At 53.1% G+C, this 21995-nt stretch overlaps 1 protein-coding gene and 1 pseudogene across 1 annotated transcript in view; one reads left to right on the top strand and one right to left on the bottom strand.

Moving 5' to 3' along the window:
* Nucleotides 1-2260: 2260 nt before the first annotated feature.
* Nucleotides 2261-21995, top strand: part of REC114 (REC114 meiotic recombination protein) — a 126668-nt gene continuing 106933 nt past the window's right edge. Inside the window, exon 1 of the mRNA XM_051822308.2 lies at nt 2261-2459. Within this exon, the coding sequence (XP_051678268.1) occupies nt 2301-2459 (159 nt within the window). The 5' untranslated portion in view covers nt 2261-2300. The remainder of the gene's footprint in view (nt 2460-21995) is intronic.
* LOC103345578 (GPI transamidase component PIG-T pseudogene) lies at nt 15749-17918 on the bottom strand (annotated as a pseudogene).

Here is a 21995-nt window from a genome sequence, read left to right as displayed (position 1 = left end):
AACGGCCCAACTGTGCGCACCATCTGCTCCCAAGGAGGCGTCTGACAGCAGCTGCACCCTAGACCTGGGAGGTGACGCTTCTGGGCCCCAATGTCAGGCTCCCGCTCCCCCCTCCCTGCCTGCAGGGAGTCCACGCAAAGTCACGTTAACCCTGGGCACACACCCTGGCAACATGCGACCACTGGCCTGTGCGCAGCGTCTGCCCGCACGTGCCCTTGGTCCGTCTTCTCCACCACCCTGGGAGCTAAGCCGTTTAATAATCCTGTTTTACAAAGAGGTTCCGTGACTCCTGCAAGGTCACACGGCTGGCTGGCAAGTGGCAGACTTGCGACGCCAAGGTTTTTAACCGTTTACTGCTACGTTAAATGCAGCTGTGCTGTGTCATTCAAGGACCGTCAGCCTCAGCTCTCACCCCTTTGTCAGCTTTGCTGGACGACTGGAAAGACCGGTAACAAGTCAGCGTTGCTTGAATCCACCTTACCCCATATGCCCCGGACCCCACTCTGACCTCCCCCACCCCCCACCGCCTACCCAGTACAGTCCCTCTCCTAGCTGCTGCTCAGGGCTCTTTTGCTACAACTCATCTTTGCAGCCCCATCTGTGTGGTATTTCTTTAGTTTTAAAATTTAACTATTTTTAACATTTTTTTTGCCACGCTACCTTCGTATGTAGACCTTATGTACATACAGATATTTTTTCCTTGAAAACAGATATTAATATCACAGTGTGAAGGATTCATGACAGTCACCACGAGGGAATAGAAACGTGTATCGTCACACGCATGCTATGACTCAGTGAAGCGATATTACTATATGTCAAATGAGATGACATCCACAAAATTTTTATACTCTGTATGTACTCATCTTTTAAACAACAGCCTGGAGGGGCGAGTGTTAAGATGCTGCTTGGGACACATGCACCCCACATCGGAGTGCCCGGGTTCAAGTCCCAGCTCCACTCCCAATTCCAGCTTCCTGCTATGTGCACCCTGGGAGGCGGTGGTCCCTACTACCCATGTGGGAGCCATGGATGGAGTTCAGGGCTCCTGGCTTCAGCCTGGCCCAGCCCCACTGTTGCTGGCATTTGAGGAGTGCATCCGTGGAGGGAAGAGCTTTGTGTCTTTCTGTCTTTCAAATTAAACAAACAACACTGGCCTGCCCCCAGGATCCTCCTGTCTGCAGCTCCTCCACACCTTTGGGGGGGGAGGGGCGCGCTCTTCCTTCAAGTCCTCTTGGCACATGTGTGCGTCACGTGGCCTCTCAGAGCAGCGGTGTGTGCCTTTGCTGTGGCAGTCACTCACTTCGGTTTCAGAGGTGTAGCTGCCCTGTTCTGATTGGATCCGAGACCTCGGCAAGTGAGACGCCTGTCTTACTCATTTCTGTACCCCCATGGTGTCTGCACATTGCCGATTTTCACTTGAAGTTTTGTAGAGCGAATAAATGACCAGCTCTCCAACCATTGAGGATGCATTTAATACCCATCCGTGTGCACAGTCTGAAACCTTGTTTGCATCTTTGTTTATGTTTGCTGACCAGGGCCTCCAGCCCTGTGCAGCCTGCTTCTGATTTTTTTTTTTTTTTTTTTTTTTTGCACGTGCGGCAGACACAAGGAGAGATGGTGGCGCCCACGATTCTCCTGGGGCTCTGCTGTTCTGTGGCTGTGTGGTTTCGGAGCAATCCCTGTGCTCGCTGGGCCTTGTCTCGGCTCCCTCTGGTCCAGGGGACAGTGACCGGGCCGTGCCTCCTCAGGACACCTCGAGGCCGTCGGGGAGAGTGGCAGGTAGACTGTCACCCTGTGGCGTCACCTGTTTGCATCTGCCGGTCCATCTTGCGCCGTTTGTGGCCGGCAGCCCCCTATCCCTCTGCTCCTCTCTTCAGGGAACAAATGGACCGGCTGGAAGAAGTCTGTCCAGGGGTTGTGGGACGACCCGGAAGTAGCCATGTTTCCTGCACAGCAGGTGGCACGGGGCTGCCCTGGGGGTGTGAGGTGCGGTAGGGACACCGTTGTTATCCCAAAGGCCACCCTGAGGAGAGCCGGCCTGTTCTAGCGCGCGCTAGTTAAAGGGACCGAGCTCCCTGGAGCCAAAGCCGGTGCGGGCCGGAATCCGAGACCCCACCTCAGCCGGCCGGGGACGCCTCTCCGCTCTGCGCTAAGGCCGGCGGTGACGTCATGAGCCCTCAGGCCCGCTCATTGGCCGGCGTGGCATGGGAGGGGGGGTGGGCCTTGCTCACCTCAGCCCCTGATTGGCCAGCGGCGCAGATGGGCGGGTCCCCGCGGGCCGCACGTGGAGGACGCCAGGCATGGCGGAGGCGGGAAACGCGTGTGCGGACCTTGGGCTGCCGGGAGGCGACACTAGGCAGTGGCCTCTGCAACGCTATGGCCGCTTCGTGCCGACGGGCGACGGGGAGCCGCCTGCGCCCGGCCAGGGGGCCAGGGCTGCTTCCTCCCACACGTGGAAGGTGAGGCCTGAGGGCCGGAGGGCGGGGAGGCGCGCGCGCACCGCAGCGGGCGCGTGCCCGCGCATCCGGGACCGGCGAGGGACCTCGCGGACCTCGCGGCCAGGCCCGGGCCGGCAGCTAGCGTGGGTGTGGGTGTAGACGTAGACAGCCGACAGCTCTGCGTTGGAGCCTGCCGAAGCTGCTAGTGTGTAAAAGTGAGCCTTCCCTCAGGGATGTCTGTCCACTGAGGCAGACACGGGATTACCCGGCAGTCTCTGCGGTTGTAGAACCTTCCAGAACCAACAGCTCGAGCGCTCGCACGTGACCACGTTGCAGCCTGGCTTTGCCTTGGCTGTCTGCCATCTTGGTTAAGTCTGAGCTAAATAAGGGCTTGCTGCTCTAATTCTTTTGTCCTGCTGGGATGTTCTAGCAGTTGCCTTTGGTCTGGCTTCACTGTTGGATGTCGGCCCTGGTGTTTTGGATTGCGCACACGCGTGTGTTCCTGCGTGCACACACGTCTGTATGTGTGGGGGGGGCAGCAGTTGGTAGGAGAGGAGTAAAAGAGAATAAAGACTGCAGGTAGAGGACCCAGAATGTGCCCAGGCCCCACGCCAACATCTGCCGACACCATGAGGGGGCCACGGGAGGGTTCTGAGCAGGGGCGTTTTCCTCCGAAAGGTCAGGGCAGGGGCGTGGACTCGGAGAGACCACCGGGAGTGCTGTCCCAGTGGCGCAGGCAGGAGGTGAGGAAGGTGAAGGTGGGGACTGGGTACATATGTGGAGCCCAAAAGGACGGGGCCCGGCTCCTGATTGGATGTGAGTAGTGAGCGTGTAGGACTCTGGGATTTCTGGCAGAAGCTGGGTCAGTGGCTGGGGAGTGGAGAACAGTGGGAGAGGCTGCGGCTCTGGAGACACTGAGTGCAATGTGTCTAGGGCGCATGCAGGTGGAGGTACTGAGTAGGTAGCTGCGTTTACCAGTCTGGACTCACAGGGAGCTCTGGGCTGGAGGTGTCCAGAGTCTTCAGCAGGAAGGCGATATGTGAGCCATGGGATCAGACGAGATTCCAGGGCCCAGCCCAAGGTCGTCCAGCTCTGGAGGTCAGGTAGAGGGGCAAGCGTGCGGGAGGCTCCAGAGAGTTCTTTCAAGAGGGAGAGAATGCCTGATGGATAAAGCTGCGAAGGAAAGAACAGTAGCCGCAAGGGGTGAGTAGAACTTAGTGGCGTGGCCCTGATGGTCTTTACCTGAAGTTCCAGTGATGGGGCTGGCCTGGAGGGAGACTGGCAGCGCACAGTTCATTCTTCGGAGAGCCTGGGCTCTGAGCCAGGAAAGACAGGGTGTAATGGATCCCTCGCCACGTTCTAGAATCTTTGAGTGAGGGGCATTCCTTGAAACCCGAAGTCAGTGTATCTAGGACTATGGAAAGGACATTAAATACCTAGTTGTACTCGTGTGTAATGCTAGATGTCATGAGAGATGCTGTAGGCTGAAAATGCAAAGTGGCTGAAGAAAGAGTTAAAATTCAAGGGTGATGATCTTTAATTGGATCTGATAAAGAGCTGGGGGTGGTTGAAGACATGTCTGATTTTGGAGACTGCTCCAACAGGTGCACTCTTTAAACCTGCTCTCCTAAGGCGCTGGGGTTGGGTGCAGTGGCCTGGACGCAGCTGGGGAATGCTTAGGTTCTTATCCTCTAACTCAGAGGCCAGGGGTGCTAGCCACCCTAAGGTGTTGACTGTTACTACAGTTTCCCCCTCTGTCTGCAAAGCTGCTCACAATTCCTATAAGGAACAGCACTTCCGAGCAGTTTTCAGACGTTTGGCATAACGCCACGGCTGCAGTGATAAGAGCTGAGGTTGGCTTTTGCAGCGCTTTTGAAAACGGAGTATTTGTGTTCTCCTTTGAATCTCTGCGGAGCAATCCTACCTGCTGGGATCAGTTTGGGCCTCAGCTTTCTTTTTTGAAAATTGAAAGTGAAAAACAGGATTTGTTCTATTTTTTGGGGAACTGTGACTATTGTGCAATAATCATAATAATAGAAGATGAACCTTCTAAAGAACTGTACTCTCTGAGTCCCATGTGAATTTCTTATTTCAAAAACTGGTGCTTGCAGTAAAAAAAAAAAAAAAAAAAAAATTAGGCATGGCCTGGAAATATGTGGGGGATGGAGTCATTCTATTTGGTTTCTCTCTGGGGAACCGGAATTTCACATTCAACATTGGTTGAACCTATTTTGAGATTTTTCATATTTTCTTAAGTTGTAGGAAGAATCTTTTCCTGGTACTGTTGGACATAGTTATTTAATTGCAGAGAAGACTTGCATCGCAGTGGCCACATGCTAGGAAAAAATGTCAATCCTAGGAGTTGGTGTCCTCCTGGTTGAGAGGCAGGGTCAAGTCTGAGACACAGAGATCATTGCTTGTAGAATATCTAACTGTGTGTGGACTGATTAGACTCCTCTGAATTGGATTCTTTTTATTTTTTAAAGGTTTATTTACTTAGTAGAAAGGCAGAGTTACAGAGCGAGAGGGAGAAAGGGAGAGGGCGGGATCTTCCATCTGCTGGTTCACATCCCAAATGGCTGCACCCGCCAGAGCTGAGCCAGGCCACAGCCAGGAGCCTGGAGCTCCATCTGGGTGCACCATGTGGGTGGCAGGGGCCCAAGCACTCAGGCCATCTTCAGCTGCCCTCTCTTGCATCAGCGGAGAGCTGGGTCAGAAGTGGATAGCAGCGTCCATTAGGCAGGCTGGCATTGCAGGAGGCAGCTCAACGTGCCGCGCCACAACGCCAGCCCTGGATTCTTATGAGAAGTCGCTGTGGAGGGCTGGCTTGTGGTGTATTGAGTAAAGCCGCGGCCTGCAAAGCCAGGATTCCACATGGGTGCCAGTTTGAGACCTGGCTGCTCCACTTCCGATCCAGCTCCCTGCTAATGGCCTAAGAAGAGCATCAGAAGCTGGCCAGCGTGCTTGGGCCCCTGCTACCCACGTGGGAGACCTAGAGGAAGCTCGTGGCTCCTGACTCCAGCCTGGCCCAGCCCTGGCTGTTGCGACCATCTGGGGAGTGAACCCGCAGAAGGAAGATCTCTTTCTTTCTGTCTATAACTCTGACTTTCAAATAAATAAATAAATCCTTAAAAAGAATTGAAAGTCAATAGGGAGAGAAAATAACCACATGTTGGAAGCAAATAAGCTTTTTTGTAGCACAATAAAAAAAAAATGTGTGTGTGTGTGTGTGTGTGTAGTGGGGAGAGAAGCCAGGGTTTAGAGTTGGCTGTGCAGATGGTAATGGGCATGGCAGTCATCTAGGGGTTTGTTAAAGAAGCAGATACCGGCTCTGCCAGGACAGGGCTGGCAGAGGGATGAGATTCTCACAGGCTCCCAGGTGACCCTGGTACTCCAGGGTCAGGGACCCCACTTGACAGGGAAGCCTCTAGGAGGCCTTGAAATAAATGGGCAGCCATGTAGTAAAATTTATAAAGTGAATTTTTGGATTTATGAGGAAAGGCAATCAGATTCATAATGAATATGCAAACATTTTATTAATAGGGTTAATATTTAAGCCATCTGTCATTTAAGTGGAACGAGCAAATGAAATACAAACTTGAACTTGATTTTAGCTCCTTGCATCTGTTGGCCCAGTCTTTCTGAAAAGATTATCATAATAACAGATTGGTCCATTTTATGTATTTTATGTCTGAATTAATTTTAGTCTACTAATTTGAGAATAATTTTGAAAGATGATGTTAATTGCAGGTTGCTTTTAAATTTAAATTTTTCCATGTTTTTCAAATTCAAAGCATTTCTGAGACATTGCCTAATTGGTTGAACCTCACATTGGTTCAGTTGGTTGGAAGGGGGAAAAAATCATCCTTTAATTTTTATTGGAGGATCTGAAAATAATTGCCCTACTTAAAAATTAAGAAATAGAATGTGAAGTTTGTACTTGAAGTGAACTTTGACATGTGGACTGCCACAAGCTGATACTCTGGGTCCTCTTTGGTATTCCCGGTGCCCAGATGGGGCCTGCCATTGGACAGGTGCTTAGTAAATGTTCGAGTGTGTGGCGTGGTAGCTCTCTTACGGGAATGTGGCAGTCATGAAAGGATGGCTGCTTGATCAAGCATTTGCGTTGGTGTGTGTCTCACAGCAGCCTGAGGAAGCAAGCGTCCTTATACCCATTTTATAGATGAGAGGACCGAAACTCGGAGCTTTCCCAGAGCTCTCTCCTCGTGAGGAAGCATCAGAGCCTGGTCCTCCTGACTCTGGCGTCTGCTTGTCGGGCTGTGCTGTTGGCCGTGGGAGGGGTGCTCCTTCACACGGGGAGAGCAAGTTGATTATGTGGATGTGGGATTTTGAGATTAACACACACAGTGAAAATGATAAAAAGTCAAAGTTTTATTTTGAGCTTTAAGGAGAATTGATTTTAAAAATAGTCACGTAGCTGTTTTTGCATGTCTGCTGATTTTTGTTTGAACGCCTGATGTTGCGACTCTTACCTTGTCAGGTGCGGGATATTTTGCTTTCCGGGATGAGTCTCAGCTTTTAACCCCGTCCGTGGGGCTGGAGCCCCACATTTGGTCTGGGGCTAATTGTTTCCCACCCCTGAGGCAAAAGCCCTCAGAGCTCTCTTCTCTGATGGCTTTTGCGGTGGTTGATGGGAACAGGCCTGCTCCCCGCCGCACGAGGGCTCCGAGGGCTCCGGGGTGGTTCCGCAGGTCCTCTCAGGTGGGTGTGTGCTGGTCAGGCATGGGCTGCTCAGCGCGCGGCGCAGGGCCGGGCTCTGGGAGCATCTGGCGTTCTCGCTCGGTGCAGCTTTCCCTGCGCTGCCTTTCTGTCCTGTGAGTTCTTGCCCCACTGACCCGCGGCCTGGCGGCTCCATCGCAGGTGTTCAGGTTGACCTCGGCAGGCTCCTCCTGGCTTCCTGCAGCACCTCAGCCTGGAAGCGCTGCCGGAAGTAGCCTGGGGCGATGGTAAGGCTCACCCCTTCCTTTCCCTTCCTGGCCGGCGGTCCTGTCCTTTGTTACCCAAGTGACTCCACCACTGCCGGTACAGCTTCTTGCTTGCTTGGGGCAGGAGAGTGAATTTGGGCCCTGCTACTGCGTGTTGGCTGCACGTGGCCCTGTTGGTGGTGGTTCAGGTGTGTCTTGTCTTTGTCCACTTCAGGTCTTTGGTTGAACAAAATAAGAAGTCATCTCCTGAGTACTTGCTGTCTGGCTGGGTACTGGAGATGCGCGATGCTGGGGCACCCGGCACAGGGTTCTAAGAACGAGAGGGCTGGGCGCCTCAAAGCGGGCAGGTGGCTGTCCTCGGAGTCTCTTGGAGTGTGTGTTGGAGACACAGTCTCCTAGTTCCTACACTAGGCCTACTACAACCAGACTCTCTGGGGGTGGTTTTTAAAAAAATTTTTTTTAATTTTTTTTTTTTTTTTTGACAGGTAGAGTGGACAGTGAGAGAGAGAGACAGAGAGAAAGGTCTTCCTTTGCCGTTGGTTCACCCTTCAATGGCCGCCGCGGCCGGCGCGCTGCGGCCGGCGCACCACGCTGATCCGATGGCAGGAGCCAGGAGCCAGGTGCTTTTCCTGGTCTCCCATGGGGTGCAGGGCCCAAGCACCTGGGCCATCCTCCACTGCACTCCCTGGCCACAGCAGAGAGCTGGCCTGGAAGAGGGGCAACCGGGACAGAATCCGGCGCCCCAACTGGGACTAGAACCCGGTGTGCCGGCGCCGCTAGGCGGAGGATTAGCCTAGTGAGCCGCGGCGCCGGCAAATTTTTTTTAAATTTGAGAGTCAGCAGGTGAGTCCCCATCTGCTGGTCCACCCGCACCAAATGCCTGCCACGACCCACTCACTTGAGTCATCCCACTGCCTTCCGGAGTGCGCATTAGCTGGGAAGCTGGGATACAGAGCGGGAGCGAGAAGGTGAAGCACTCTACAAGGAGTGCAGGCTTGGTAACTGCTAGGCCAGACGCCTGCCCCTCCCGCTGGTTGGTATGTGTGTGATCTGGGCTCACGCCCGGAGGTGGCAGGGAGGGCGGGGAAGTGGGAGCCATGGACAGTGATGTACCACGAGACGCTGGACAGTTCGTCGCCTGCGTTCCTGAGCCCCGGCCGTTTAGTTCTCACAGCTCTTGGGGCCTTGCTCTCGTTCTGTAAACGAGAAGCTGAGGCGTGACTGGGTTGAGTGGCCTGCCAAAGGTTGTCAGAGGAAGAAGACCCGATTCTACAACTCAGTCCTCCTCGTGCTGTGCACTGGCCTCTTCTGGAAGGTGGAGCTGGCCTTCCATCATGTAGCATGTTTTCTTTGAAGACTTAACAGATGATATTTTGTATTAGGGCTAAGGATGGCTTGGAGTGACAGGAAGTACAGCCTAACAGTGGGTTCAGTGGAAGCTTTAATAGTGCAGGGCCGGGTCACACACCAGTCTCGGGAACCCAGCCTCCCTCACTTTGTCCCTCTGCCTTGCATGGCCATGGACTCACAGTCAGATGGAAGTGGTATTCTAGACAGCTTGAGGGGGGAGGGCAAAGGCACTGCTGCCTCTTAAGAGCGTTCTGCAGGAGCCTCGTCGTCACACCTCCTCCCACAACACCGTAACCAGCACTTAGACCTGTGGTCGTCCTCTCAGCAGTCCACCAGGCCCTGTGTCCAGCTGAAAGCTAAGGGTCTAGGTCCGTATGGGAAGGGAAGATGGGATCGGGGACAACTGGCCGTTCTCCACATGCCTTTTTCTCCTGAATGTGGAGCCTGCTAGGAAATGAAGAATTATTCCCGAGTCCCTGGGGAACTCAAAGGCCTTTTCTAATAATAGCAACAAGAAAAGCCAGCAGTGTTTAGTGCATAATTACTATATGTCGATACCTGTGACAGGGCTCGGCGGATGCCCCCAAAATACTTCCTGAGGGAGTGAGCCAAGGCCGGGCAGTCGGCTAATGTCTGATCTCACCTTTCGTTTGGTCTTAGTGATGATTCTGGAAGGTCGTTACGACGAGTTTTATTTTATGGATGTGGACGTTGTAGTTCCAGGTGGCACAGCTAGCGTTTGATCCCAGATGATGCCGTTGGTAAAGTGGAGATTGCTAGTGCTAAGACTGCATATCCCTGGCCTCTGGAGGTGAAGGGTGACAGAGGACTGGGTTGGCTGGGGAGATGCAGGCAGGACTGACAGATGTCGTGAGCAGAAGCTTTGAGAGCCTGCATGGTGCTCATCCGACTCTTCCCTTGGCTCCTGGCTTCTCTCTGAGCCACATCCCCTGGTGACAGTGATGGGCTGTGTGTGTGTGTGTGTGTGTCTGAAGACAGGGCTGAGGACAGGAAGGTAGCGAGCAAGAACCAAGTCTTTGTTCTTGGGGGCTGTTAATTTCTACAACATGTGCTAGCCTACACCTGGTTGTTGGATGCAGAAGTAGTGTTAAATCTGAGGGTGTATTTAATTTTAAGATTGATGTATCTGAAAGATGGGGTGGAAGGGAGGAGAGGTTGATCTTCCATCTGCTGGTTTTCTTCCCCAAATTTCTGTCTACTCGTTCACTCCTCAAATAGCTACAATAGCCAGGGCTGAGCCAGGCTGAAGCCAGGAGGCTGGAAGTCCATCCAGATCTCCCATATGGGTGGCAGGGGCAGGCGTTGAGGCCATCTTTGCACTGCTTTCCCAGGCTCATCAACAGGAAGCTGGGTCAGATGTGGAGTAGCCAGGACTTGATCTGGCTAAATCATGTTACACAAACAAGCCGCGGCCTCTGGTGCTCATGAAATGCCAGCATCGCAGGCAGCGGCTTAACCCATTGCACCACAGTGCCATCCCTGAGGCTGTATTCCGCGGAATTGTGAATCACATACACTGTAGAATGCATGGGCTTTTGAGGAAGAACACTCTACCTGATGTGCTGGCTTATTTTTTTTTTTCTATGACAAAATCATTACTTGCTCCAAAGAACCGGTTTATAAATACATATTTCCAACTTGGAATCAGCCTCTGTTCTCTTTCTTCAATAAACAGAGCTTAATTTTATTGTGTAACGGACATAGCTTTCATAGAGGCCGCGGCTTGTTTGTGTAACATGATTTAGGGTAGACTTTCTCTGCACAGCTGCAGTGAGGACTTTGCAGCGAGTGGTTGCAGGTTAGGAGACCGGGAGTATGAAAACACATTCCCTTTGAGGGTGCATTCCCTACCCTCTGTCTGCCATGCACTGTATGGACAGTGTCCAAGGGTGACTGAGCGTCACCACCGAGAGTGGGCCAGGCAGGCTCAGCGACTGGCACTTCTGGGTTACACGGTGCCTTTTCTCGTCACAAATGACCACACTGTATCCAAGAAATAAATTGAGGTGTTCCTTAACTCAGATTTAGAAGTGCAGTTTAGGTACTGGCCTGAGTGGAGTTTGTGATGGAAGAGCATGGCGTGAGGGTGGTGCGGGGACTGGGCGTCCCAGAGGCCCAGGACAGATGCACCTGGGTTTGAGTTTAGAGTCAGAGACAGGCAGGGTTCTCAGCTGCGGATTGGCTCCCCGAATGCCTGCAACAGCTGGGACCAGTCCAGGCTGACGCCAAGAGCCAGGCACTCAGTCTGGGTCTCCCACCAGGTGCTGGAGCCGTCACTGCCGCCTTCCTGGGTGGGCATTAGCAGGAAGCTGGAATTGGGAACGGGCCTGGGGCTTGAATTCAGGCACTCCAGTATGGAATGTGGGTGTCCCAGCCGGCATATTGACTGCTATGCCAAATGCCCACGTTGTTGGTGATTCTTACTATATATAAGGATCCTCAAAAAGGTCATGAAAATATTAAGAAAAAACTGCATGGATTATAAAGGTATTTTTACACCAAAATGTATCTTTTAATTGTTTTTCCATGAATTTCTGGAAGAAATGTATTATTATTTGGGGGATAGAGGGAAGGACTGACTGGGTGTTAGTGCTCTTGTTTTGGTTTTTATTATTACTGTTAACAACTTGCAATTCTGTGAAACATCAAAAAATGCTGATTTCTGCAGTTCGATGATTGGTATGTGACCGGACCACTTGCATTAGTATCGTACATATACTCTGCCACCAAGAGTCAGTGGGGAGACAGCTGACAGCACCCCTAACAATTTTACACACACTTCATAACTTGCAATGCATGGACCAGCACTTTGGGACAGTATTTGTAAAGCCGTAACACTTGTGGGTGGGGTTTTGAGAGCAGAAAACAAAGCCTTAAGTACATAATTTAACCCACCAAAATCTGAACGATAGTACTATTTTATTTATTTATTTTTATTTTTTGACAGGCAGAGTGGACAGTGAGAGAGAGAGAGAAAGGTCTTCCTTTTTCCATTGGTTCACCCTCCAATGGCCGCTGCAGCCGGCACACTGCGGCCAGGACACCGCGCTGATCTGAAGCCAGGAGCCAGGTGCTTCTCCTGGTCTCCCATGCGGTGCAGGGCCCAAGCACTTGGGCCATCTTCCACTGCCTTCCCGGGCCACAGCAGAGAGCTGGACTGGAAGAGGAGCAACCGGGACAGAATCCGGCCCCCCGACCGGGACTAGAACCCGGGGTGCAGGCACCGCAGGCAGAGGATTAGCCTAGTGAGCCACGACGCCGGCCGATAGTACTATTTTAGCCTTCAAAGTGGACATACTTTACCTGAGGGTAAATATTTTCATGTGTTTCTTCTCATTTTTTTCTGTTCCACTTTAGATTTCTCTTGTATATGAACTTGCACAAATGCATGCATATAAATTTTGAGGAGAGTCGCTAGCCAACATACAAGCTTATGATAGGCCGGCTCCGGAAGCCTCTCAGGGTGTTCAGCTGTGTTGAAGGCAAACGCTGCAGCAGACAGGGGTTGGGTCTTCAGCTACACTGAGGGTGCACCCAGGGAGAAGACAAGAGGGGGAGGTGATGTATGTGGTCTGTGACGCTGTTAAGACTTGGACATTACAAAGAACAGTTTTCTTTGAGCTTGCCATGCTGTGTTAATGTGAACATTCCAGTAAGATGCTTTTGTTCTCAGAAATTTCAAGTGTAATCAAAGATAGAAGAGTATAATGAATCAGCGTGTGTGTGTCACCCAGATCTAAGACTTAGCAACTCACAGCCAATCTGGTTTTGTCTGTGTTCCATCTACTTCCTTCCTCTCACGTTACTGTGAAGCAAATCCCAGACATTGTATTATTTCATCAGTTACTATTTCAGTTCACAGCTCTGATGCAAAACTTCAAGAAATGTAATTACAGGAACTGGCGTTGTGGCATAGTGGGTAAAGCTGCTGTCTGCAGTGCCGGCATCCCATATGGGCACTGATCTGTGTCCTGGCTGCTCCATTTCTGATCCGGCTCCCTGCTAATGGCCTGGGAAAAGCAGCAGAAAATAACCCAAGTGTTTTGGTCCCTGCTGTCCACATAGGGGACCTAGAAGAAGTTCCTGGCTTCCTCCTGGCCCAGACCTGGCTGTTATGGCCATCTGGGGAGTGAACCAGAGGGTGGAATATCTCTCTCTCCCTCTGTCACTCTGACTTTCAAATAAATAACCAAATTGGTGTAGGTGGTGACTTAAGGCTGACCCCATAATTTCTTAATAGTATTAAACATCAGTGCTCAAACTTCAGAGTGTCCCCCGAGTGTCATAATCTTTTTTTAAAAAAAAGATTTTATTTATTTGAAAGAGTTACAAAGAGAGAGAGAGAGAAAGAGAGAGAGGTCTTCCATCCACTGATTCACTCCCCAAAATGACTGCAATGGCTGGAGCTGAGCTGATCTGAAACCAGGAGCCAGGAGCTTCTTCTGGGTCTCCCACGTGGGTGCAGAGACCTAAGGACTTGGGCCTTCTTCTGCTTTCCAGGCCATAGCAGAGAGCTGGATTGGAAGAGGAGTAGCTGGGTCTCAGACTGGTGCCCGTATAGGATACGGGCACTGCAGGCTGCGGCTTTACCTGCTCTGCCACAGCACCAGCCCCCTAGCATCATAGTCTTCTGAACAGAGTCATGCGTTGTGATTGATGGGTGTATCCTTTAACCCTCAGGCTTTCCTGCCCCCTCTCCCTCCCTGGGGTTTGTTGAAGACACCAGGCTGCTGTCCATGGGATATCCCACAGTAGGCTTTGCTGCAGTCTCCTGGGCCCTGGGCCTGAGAGTTGAATTTGGAGGCTGTGTCAACCTCAGGTGGTTGGTTTGGGCAAGACTATTTGGTAGGTAGTTTGGTCTTCTTAGGAGGTGTGTAATGTCAATTTCTCTCTCCTTTTGTGATGCTGTAGCTATTGATGCTGAATTGCCTATAGCCAGCAATTGAGGAGTTGTGAAATGTTGATAATTGTGACTGTCGTTTTCTCTTCATTTATCACCTGGGGTGTTTCGCCATGTCCACTTGTAGGTTGCCGTGGTTGATTTGTCTGGGAGAGGTGGGATTAAGGCTTGATTCTTTCCTTTACGTGCTGCTGGGAAAGTGACTCTGTTCCCTGGGATCCCAGCGGAAGGAGGGTCGAAGGTCTTCCTGTATCCTTGGAACTGAGGGATCTGACCAGGACCCGAGTTCCCCCAGCTCTGTTCAATGCCTGGGGCCTGAGCCCTGCCCACTTGCGCCTCTCTGCAGCTGTGGGAGAATGCACTCTTTCATGTCGGTCTGTTTTTCTCTCTTCCCCTGAGCCCCTCTTTAACACTTCCTCTGGATCTGAGCCATTGCTCCAAGAATCCTGTGTTGTTTCTGAGGATTCCTTCGTAGCTCTGTGCTGCGTGTCTCACATTTGGTGGTCTGGGTTGTTATTCGGTCCCGGTGCCGCCCACCCCGTTCTCCAGGTAGCTGCTGGGTCTTTAGATTTGTGAGGCACAGCTTCAGCTGCAAGGTTCTCCTGGAGACTCTAAAAATAATGACTGCTGCTGGCTGCCACTGCTTCTCGACCCGGCCGATGTCGATCCATTCCTCCAGGAGCCCTGGCTCTGGTTTTTCTGTTTGTTCTGCATTGCTTTAGCCACACTGGAAATGTGGCTGTCGATCTTTGCCTAACTCATGGTTCTTTCCACCCATGAACCTCAAATCCAGCCGCGGATACTGTGAGAATCCTGTGGGCCTCTTACCTCTGCGGAGGGCAGGAAGGGCTTCAGGAAGTTGTGACTGGAGAGGTCGGGAGACCAGCGGGGACTTCAGAGCCACACAGCCTGGTGCTGCCTGTTGTGGAGGTCCGTCCACTCTCCTGGGCAGGGCTCATTCTCCCAGAACTGCAGCAGCGTCTTTGCCCAGGGCTCCTCGTGCAGGGTCTTAGTCCACCCGAACGAGGATGCACTGGGTCCAAGGAAAGGTAAGTGCGCCGCTCGCCCGTTCCCCAGCCTCCTGATCCCAGAGACAGACGCAGCGGGGAGTCAAGTCAGGCAAGAACTCATTTATCGCGCGTGTAGCAAAGCCTTTTAAAGCACAGAACAGCCGGATTATCGGGGTAGGGTATAAGGACCAACCAATTGCTTAAAAGGTCATTTTATGGGGCGATTTTTTACAGGACCAACCATATGTCTATACACTAGTCATCAGTCGTCGTCACCTCCCCTGACGCTGTGCAGCCAGTTAGCTTTAGTGGTAAACAACTTTGGGTTCCGCCCACCTTACTTCCTTTGGGTGCCATCTTTGGATTGCCTCGTGTGCCTGATTTCCCCGCAGGTTCCCCTCTTTTGTTTTAGCTGATTGCCCACCTCGTTTGAGGTTTGAGCGTGCCTGCCTCGTTTTCAGGTTCAAGCATATGGACACCTCCATCAGGAAGTACATCCCAGCTGCACGGAGGGCTTTGTTTTTTTTTTTTTTTTTTTATTAACTTTGTCATAATGTAATCAGAGGGTCATGAGTTGGATTTGTTCCGTTTTGGCTCAGATAAGTTGGGCCAGCTTATCCACATTTGAATCTATTTGAGCCTGTACTTCCTGGAACCCCTCCTGTTTTGTTTTATTAGAAATGAAGCTCCTAAGCCAACCTCTGTGGTACCCAAACCTATGAGTGTGGTTACCGCCACGGCAGTCATAACCGCTCGTCGCTGACGCCGGGGTAGGCCCACCGCCACTTCTTCGTTTAGGTGATACAGTACATGGGGGATGAGGGTCACTAGCACGCAGGAATCATGGTTGTGCACCAATACCTCTATCGAAACACAAGGTGTGAATCCTGTAGGCCTGTATAGCCAAAACATCCCTCCCTTCTGGGGTGCCACCCATTGGTCTAAGGACTCATTAACAATTTGACATCCATTCCAGATTTTTTCCTGAGACCCTTCTGACTAATCCAATGACCCATCCCCATAGTCTCACACACCCATTGAGATGGGGGCTGGTCCCCCCTTTTTGTTTTAAACGTTGTTCCTTTAGAAAGCCAGCCTCTTGACCAGGCCGCCAGTCCTAGGCTCCTCGATGAGGAGGGTTCTGGTGAGGAGGTTGTAGAAGGAGCTGCAGCACATGGCCACCACTGTGCACGTGAGGCAGATCATGTTGTAGGGCATGCTGAAGTCTGGCGTGGGCAGGCTCACCAGCAGCGGTTCTGTGTAGTTGCACGAAGTAGCTGGAGCCGTCGGAGACCAGGAACAGGGCACTGAAGAGGGGGCTCTCTTCCCGGGCCACTGGTTTGGCTGCCACCACACTGGGCACAAGGGCACTGAGGACAGACGGGCTGACACAGAAGCCGTGGTTGGGGTCTGGAGTATACTCGGTCCACTTGAGCAGGGCCTGCTCAAACTGGATGGAGACCTTGGTGACCGAGCTGTCAGGCAGCTGAATGAGCGTCTCCAGGAGGTGGGCCGCAGGCGGTCCTGGGCAGGCTGGTGGTGGATGTAACTTGGTTTGTTCTCCTTGCCCTTGGACGTGATGGTGAGCGTGTGCACAGAGCCGCAGGTGCAGGGCGCGGTGTCCAGCAGCGCGGGTGGGTGTTGTACAACAGGGTGCTCAGCTGCCCCTTCTGCAGCCTGTAGCCACTCACACAGCGCTGGCGTGCAGGAAGGGTACCGGCGGGGCCTCGCTCTCTGGGGGCTCTCCCACTTGAGGTCACGGGAGCTGTTGATCAGGGCTGTGCCGAGCAGGCAGACTGCGTAGGTCTTTCGGCTGCCCAGGATGACGTCCTGGTACATGGTGGTGGGTAATGGTGTGCCACAGCGGCGCGATCAGGGCCTCGGCCTGCAGGTGGAAGTGATCCAGCGTGGCCCGTGCCAGGGTGGCGGCACACACACAGCTCTCGCGGTGCACAGCGGTGAAGGGGTCGCGCAGAGGTGGGAGCGGCAGAGTATCCTCAGCTGGGCAGGCTGGGGGTCCCAGGCATGGACCCAGCGGCGAAGGGAGAACTGGCTCTGTGGAGGAGCGAATGAGGAGCTGGAGCTAGTCCCTCTGGGGCTGACGAATCGGGGCCCTGGGGAATCAGTTCCAAAGAGGAGGAGAGCGAGGATGCACGGGCAGAGGGGGCGTCCACCTTTGTGGGCGAGGCCCCCTCAGCCGGCCCCGTGCGTCCCAGGAAGAAGGTGCAGTGCTCAGGGCAAGGCCCCGAGACGACAGGGGCAGCCTGGTTTCCTGCAGCGGGGTCCTGGGCTCAGCTCCTACGGGGGAAGCCCTCCAAGGGGACACGGGGTCTGGGCTGACTTTTAAGAGGCAGCAGGCTAAGAAAAAGACCACCTGCGAGTTGCCATCGTCCTCCTCCGGGTTCGTGCTGCCGCTCAACCCAGCAGGCGGCAGCCATCGACCCCGTGCTGAGGCCACTGCTGGCCTGGGGCCACCCCTGCTGCCGCCACTCCAGCTCTGGTGGTCCCCGCTGGGCTCCATGCACTGCGTTGTGGGATGCAGCACAGAACGCACACCGCGTCGTCCAGGTGCGGCATGGCCGCAGCACTGCCCAGCTCCATGGCCAGGCCGAGCAGCCGCACGAGTGCCAGGCACAGCTCCTTGCACAGCTCCAGTGGCGGCTGCGCGGGGTGTGGGCAGGCCAGGTGCGCAGCTAGCGTACTGCAACCATCAGCGGGGTCGGTGAGGCAGCTTAGCAGGCACTCCCAGGGGCCCTAGAAGGTGGCAGCCACGTCTCTGTAAGGCAGCGGGGTGATCCTCCCGCAGGGTATGACGTGGGGGCTCTGCCTGGCCCCACGCGCCTGGCCCCAGGAGCAGCACCAGCAGAGCGAGCGGCATAGCCACCGCCGTGCCAGCGGCTGCTTCTGCTTAAGTCACCTCATTTCTCCTCCCTCCTCCTGGGCAATCGCAAGGGTCCAGATCACGTAGCTCCCTCCATGGCTCTACATAGGGGGAGGCCTCCTCTGCCCCCGGGAGGTATGGGTAGGAGGTTCCAGTCCTTCTGGAGAAGATGGGCTAGGCGGGGTTATTTTTACTTTCATTTTTACTTTTTGATTAAACAGCCCATTCTCTTTCCCCACCATCTTCCTCTGTGTCTCTGGACTCTCCTAAGTCCTGTAAGGCCTTTAAGGCCGAGTCCTCTTTGGACGAAATTGCATTACCCATACTGAGGGTTTCACTTACCCTGAGAGACAGCTTAGCCTCGGCCGACATGCCCCTGGTCAAGCCCCACGTTGGGTGCCAGATGTAGGGTCTTAGTCCACCCGAACGAGAATGGACTGGGTCCAAGGAAAGCTAAGTGCGCTGCTCGCCCATTTCCCAGCCTCCGGGTCCCGTAGACAGTCAGACGCAGCAGGGAGTCAAGTCAGGCAAGAACTCATTTATTGCGCGCGTAGCAAAGCCTTTTAAAGCACAAAACGGCCGGATTATTGGGGTGGGGCATAAGGACCAACCAATTACTTAAAAGGTCATTTTATGGGGCGATAATAGAAGATGGCCCAAGTGCTTGGGCCCCTGCACCCATGTGGGAAACCTGGAAGAAGCTCCTGGCCCCTGACGTAGGATCGGCTCACTTGGGGAGTGAACCAGCAGATGAAAGACCTCTCTCTCTCTGTGTGTGTGTGTCTCTACCTCTCTCTGTAACTCTGACTTTCTAATAAATCTTTAAAAAAATTATTTATTTAAAAGTCAGAGTTACAGTTAGCAAGGGAGTGAGAGAAATTGGTTTTCCATCTGCAGGCTCTCTCCCCAGATGTTTGAAGGCAGCAGCCAGGAGCTTCTTCCAGGGGCCCAAGCATTTGGTTCATCCTGTGCTGCCTTTCCCAGGCCATTAGCAGGGCATTGGGAGTAGAGCAGCCTGGACTCGAACCAGCACCCGTATGGGACGCCAGCATCGCAGGCAGCAGCTTTACCTGCTGTGCCACAACACCGGTGCTGAGACCAGCTCTTTCTGCCTGGACCTGAGACCTTGTCACAGCCTCTGCTCAAGGAAAGGGGTGGCTGCTGTGACTGGGGACGGAAGACGGCAGAGCCGCAGATAAGCTACCATTTTTCCTGAACCCCTCGGGAGTTCTAAACATTTTCTACACGGAAGAGAGAACGGTCTACGTCACGGCAGCAATCTGAAAACCAGTACTGTGGGGAGCAACTCGGACTAGACTAAGTTACTGGAATTAAGACTTATTCTATGCATCTGCTCTCCCACAATATGGCGCTGGGAGAGGAGGAAACAGCTTCTACACAGCTGCCTCCAGTTCAACCAATAAACTGTAGGACCTGCTCCTGATTGGAGGAGAGCAGCGTACTCGGCATGTGGGTAGCAGAGTTGGGATTGGTGGAAGAGGACTATAAAGGAGGAGAGAGACAACATGCACCAGGAACATCTATCTGAAGGAACACCTGTGCAGCCCCCGAGAGAGCCGGCCGGCGGTGTGCCGCTCCCCTGCGGAAGTGGGGAAAGTGGCAGGGGGCCTGCCCCTCCACGGAGGTGGAAGGGTCGGTAGCCAACCCGGGAAGAACCAGCAGCAAACCCGGGAGGGCCGAGCAGACAAAAGAACAGTGCAGGGTCCTGTGTCGTTCCTCCGCGAAGAGGGGGAGCGACATAATGGTGCCGTGACTCGGATAAGAAACCTAGGAGGGAAGAAGCTGGAAGAAGTGGGAAAATACCGGAGAGAGAGACTAGCAAAGAGCCTAGGGAAAAGCCGGACAGAAAAGGTGCCGGAAGAAGCTATTGAAAGCCTAGGCATAGACTCGGATACGGACTGTGGGAAAGAAGTTAGGATTGAAAGTGAAAGCAAGAAGAAACTTAGACTCGGATACGGACTGTGGGGAGAAGCCAGGAGAAATGAGGGAGGAATATTGTTGGAAGAAAAGTTAGGAAACATACCGGGTAGAGAAAAATGTTAGGGAGGATGAAGCCGCAGGGGCAGGCCAAGGCGGAGACGTAAGCTAGCTTGGAATTCTTCAAGTCAGCCTGGGGAGCAAAAGGCGAAAATCTGGAACGAGAGGCAGAGACGTGGGCCGCCAGGTTGGAATCCGTCAGATTAGCCCGAGGAGCAAAAGATGGGAAGCCAAACCGAAAGGCGCAGACGTGAGCTAGGTTGGATTTCGCCAGGTTAGCCCGGGGAACTTAGACTGAATACCGGTGGCGGAAACGTGAGCTAGGCTGTGTGATTCGCGGAAGCTGCCGCGCGCAGAGAGAGCGCGCGGGGCACGAACAGGGAGAGCACACGGGGCGCGAATAGAAGCCGGTAAGCCGCGCAGAGCCGGGAAGCCGCCGCGGGGCGGGCACCGGGAAGCCGCGCAGAGCCGGGAAGCCGCCGCAGGGGAGGCGCCGAGAAGCAGCCTCGGGGCGGGCGCCGGGAAGCCGCGGGGATAAGAGAAACAGAAGTTTAGAAGTAAAATGAGAGAAATAGGAATGCTGGCAGATAGGAGTAAAATAGGAGAAATAGGAATGCCCAGAGATAGAGAAATAGAGAAAAATAAGGCCTCCCCACAACATGGCAATGAGAGGGCTTGGATTCGGTCTGCCTGATTAGTAAGATGATAAGCACCTGCTGGTGGCTAGCAGCTTACCCGCTGCAGGTCACCGAAGACAGGCACGTTATCAACACCAGTAAGTCTCCCCACAAGACGGCAATGAGAAGGCTTGGATTCGGTTTGCCTGATTGGTAGGGCTTGTAAGCACCTGCAGGCAGTTCTAGCAGAGCAGAGCATGCACTGCAGGGCACCGAACACAGGCACGCATCAGCGCCTAAAAACCTCCTCACAACATGGCGAAGAGAGGACCCGGATTCGGTTTGCCTGATTGGTAGGGCTTGTAAGCACCTGTGGGCAACTCTAGCAAGCAGAGCAGAGTGTGTGCCGCGGGGCACCGAAGACAGGCGCGTATCAACGCCAAAAAATAAAAAGAAAGGGGGATCTGTGGGGAGCAACTCGGACTAGACTAAGTTACTGGAATTAAGACTTATTCTATGCATCTGCTCTCCCACAATATGGCGCTGGGAGAGGAGGAAACAGCTTCTACACAGCTGCCTCCAGTTCAACCAATAAACTGTAGGACCTGCTCCTGATTGGAGGAGAGCAGCGTACTCGGCGTGTGGGTAGCAGAGTTGGGATTGGTGGAAGAGGACTATAAAGGAGGAGAGAGACAACATGCACCAGGAACATCTATCTGAAGGAACACCTGTGCAGCCCCCGAGAGAGCCGGCCGGCGGTGTGCCGCTCCCCTGCGGAAGTGGGGAAAGTGGCAGGGGGCCTGCCCCTCCACGGAGGTGGAAGGGACGGTAGCCAACCCGGGAAGAACCAGCAGCAAACCCGGGAGGGCCGAGCAGATGAAAGAACAACGCAGGGTCCTGTGTCGTTCCTCCACGAAGACGGGGAGCGACACAGTACGTCTGGGATTGTCTTCCCTGGGCTGCTCTCTCTGCCTTCCGGTCTTTGTTGGAGCCCCACCTTCCCGGAGCTGCCTCCCCGACTCCCTGCTTGTGCTGCAGCTTCTGGGGCCTGTGTTTCGCCTGCTCTGCGGACGGCTTTCGGCCGGATCTCATGTGCTGGGTGTGCTACCTGCTTTACTGTGCTCTCTCCTGAGATGCGACTGTGCCCACAGCATGCAGTGTCTGGGATGGAAAACTTGTAACAGCTTCCTTCCATAAGTGATGAAATTACTTTCAGAAACAATTGTGAAATGAAGTGAATGGCAGCAGACAGTGAACGTCTTCCTTTATTGAACTTTGTTATTACGATCTTGTGAGTTAAATAAGAAAAACAAAGATAGACCTTGCATTATGAGGCAGGATAGAGCCCCACAGCTGTTTAGCTAGTTGTCTTTACATTTAGTTACCTTTTTCATCGATTCTTGCTTACAGGTTTTGTATGTTACTTTATGTAATTAATCACCCGTTAACTGATAAGTCCATTTTTCCTAGGTAAACGGAACATATCCATTAGGCCACTACCAAGCAAATTGATATTGATCCGTGGTCATAGTATCTTTTTTTTCTTTAGTTTTGAAACATTTAATAGTTTAAAGAGAATAAATTTTGGTATTAAAGGTACTGGTTTAGGGGCTGGTGCTGTGATGTAGTGGGTTAAGCATCTGCCTGTGGCATAGGCATCCCATATGGCGCTGGTTCAAGTCTCAGCTGCTCCACTTTGGATCCAGCTCCTTTCTGAAGGCCTGGGAAAGCAGCAGAAGATGGCACAAGTGGTTCAGCCCCTGCACCTGCAAGGAAGACCTGGAGGAAGCGCCTGGCTTTGAATCAGCTCAGCTGTGGCCATTGTGGCCGTCTG

Source organism: Oryctolagus cuniculus, chromosome 12 (genome assembly GCF_964237555.1).
Source record: "Oryctolagus cuniculus chromosome 12, mOryCun1.1, whole genome shotgun sequence".
In the NCBI taxonomy this organism is placed as follows: domain Eukaryota; kingdom Metazoa; phylum Chordata; class Mammalia; order Lagomorpha; family Leporidae; genus Oryctolagus; species Oryctolagus cuniculus.
This window is presented reverse-complemented; position numbering and strand designations above follow the sequence as displayed.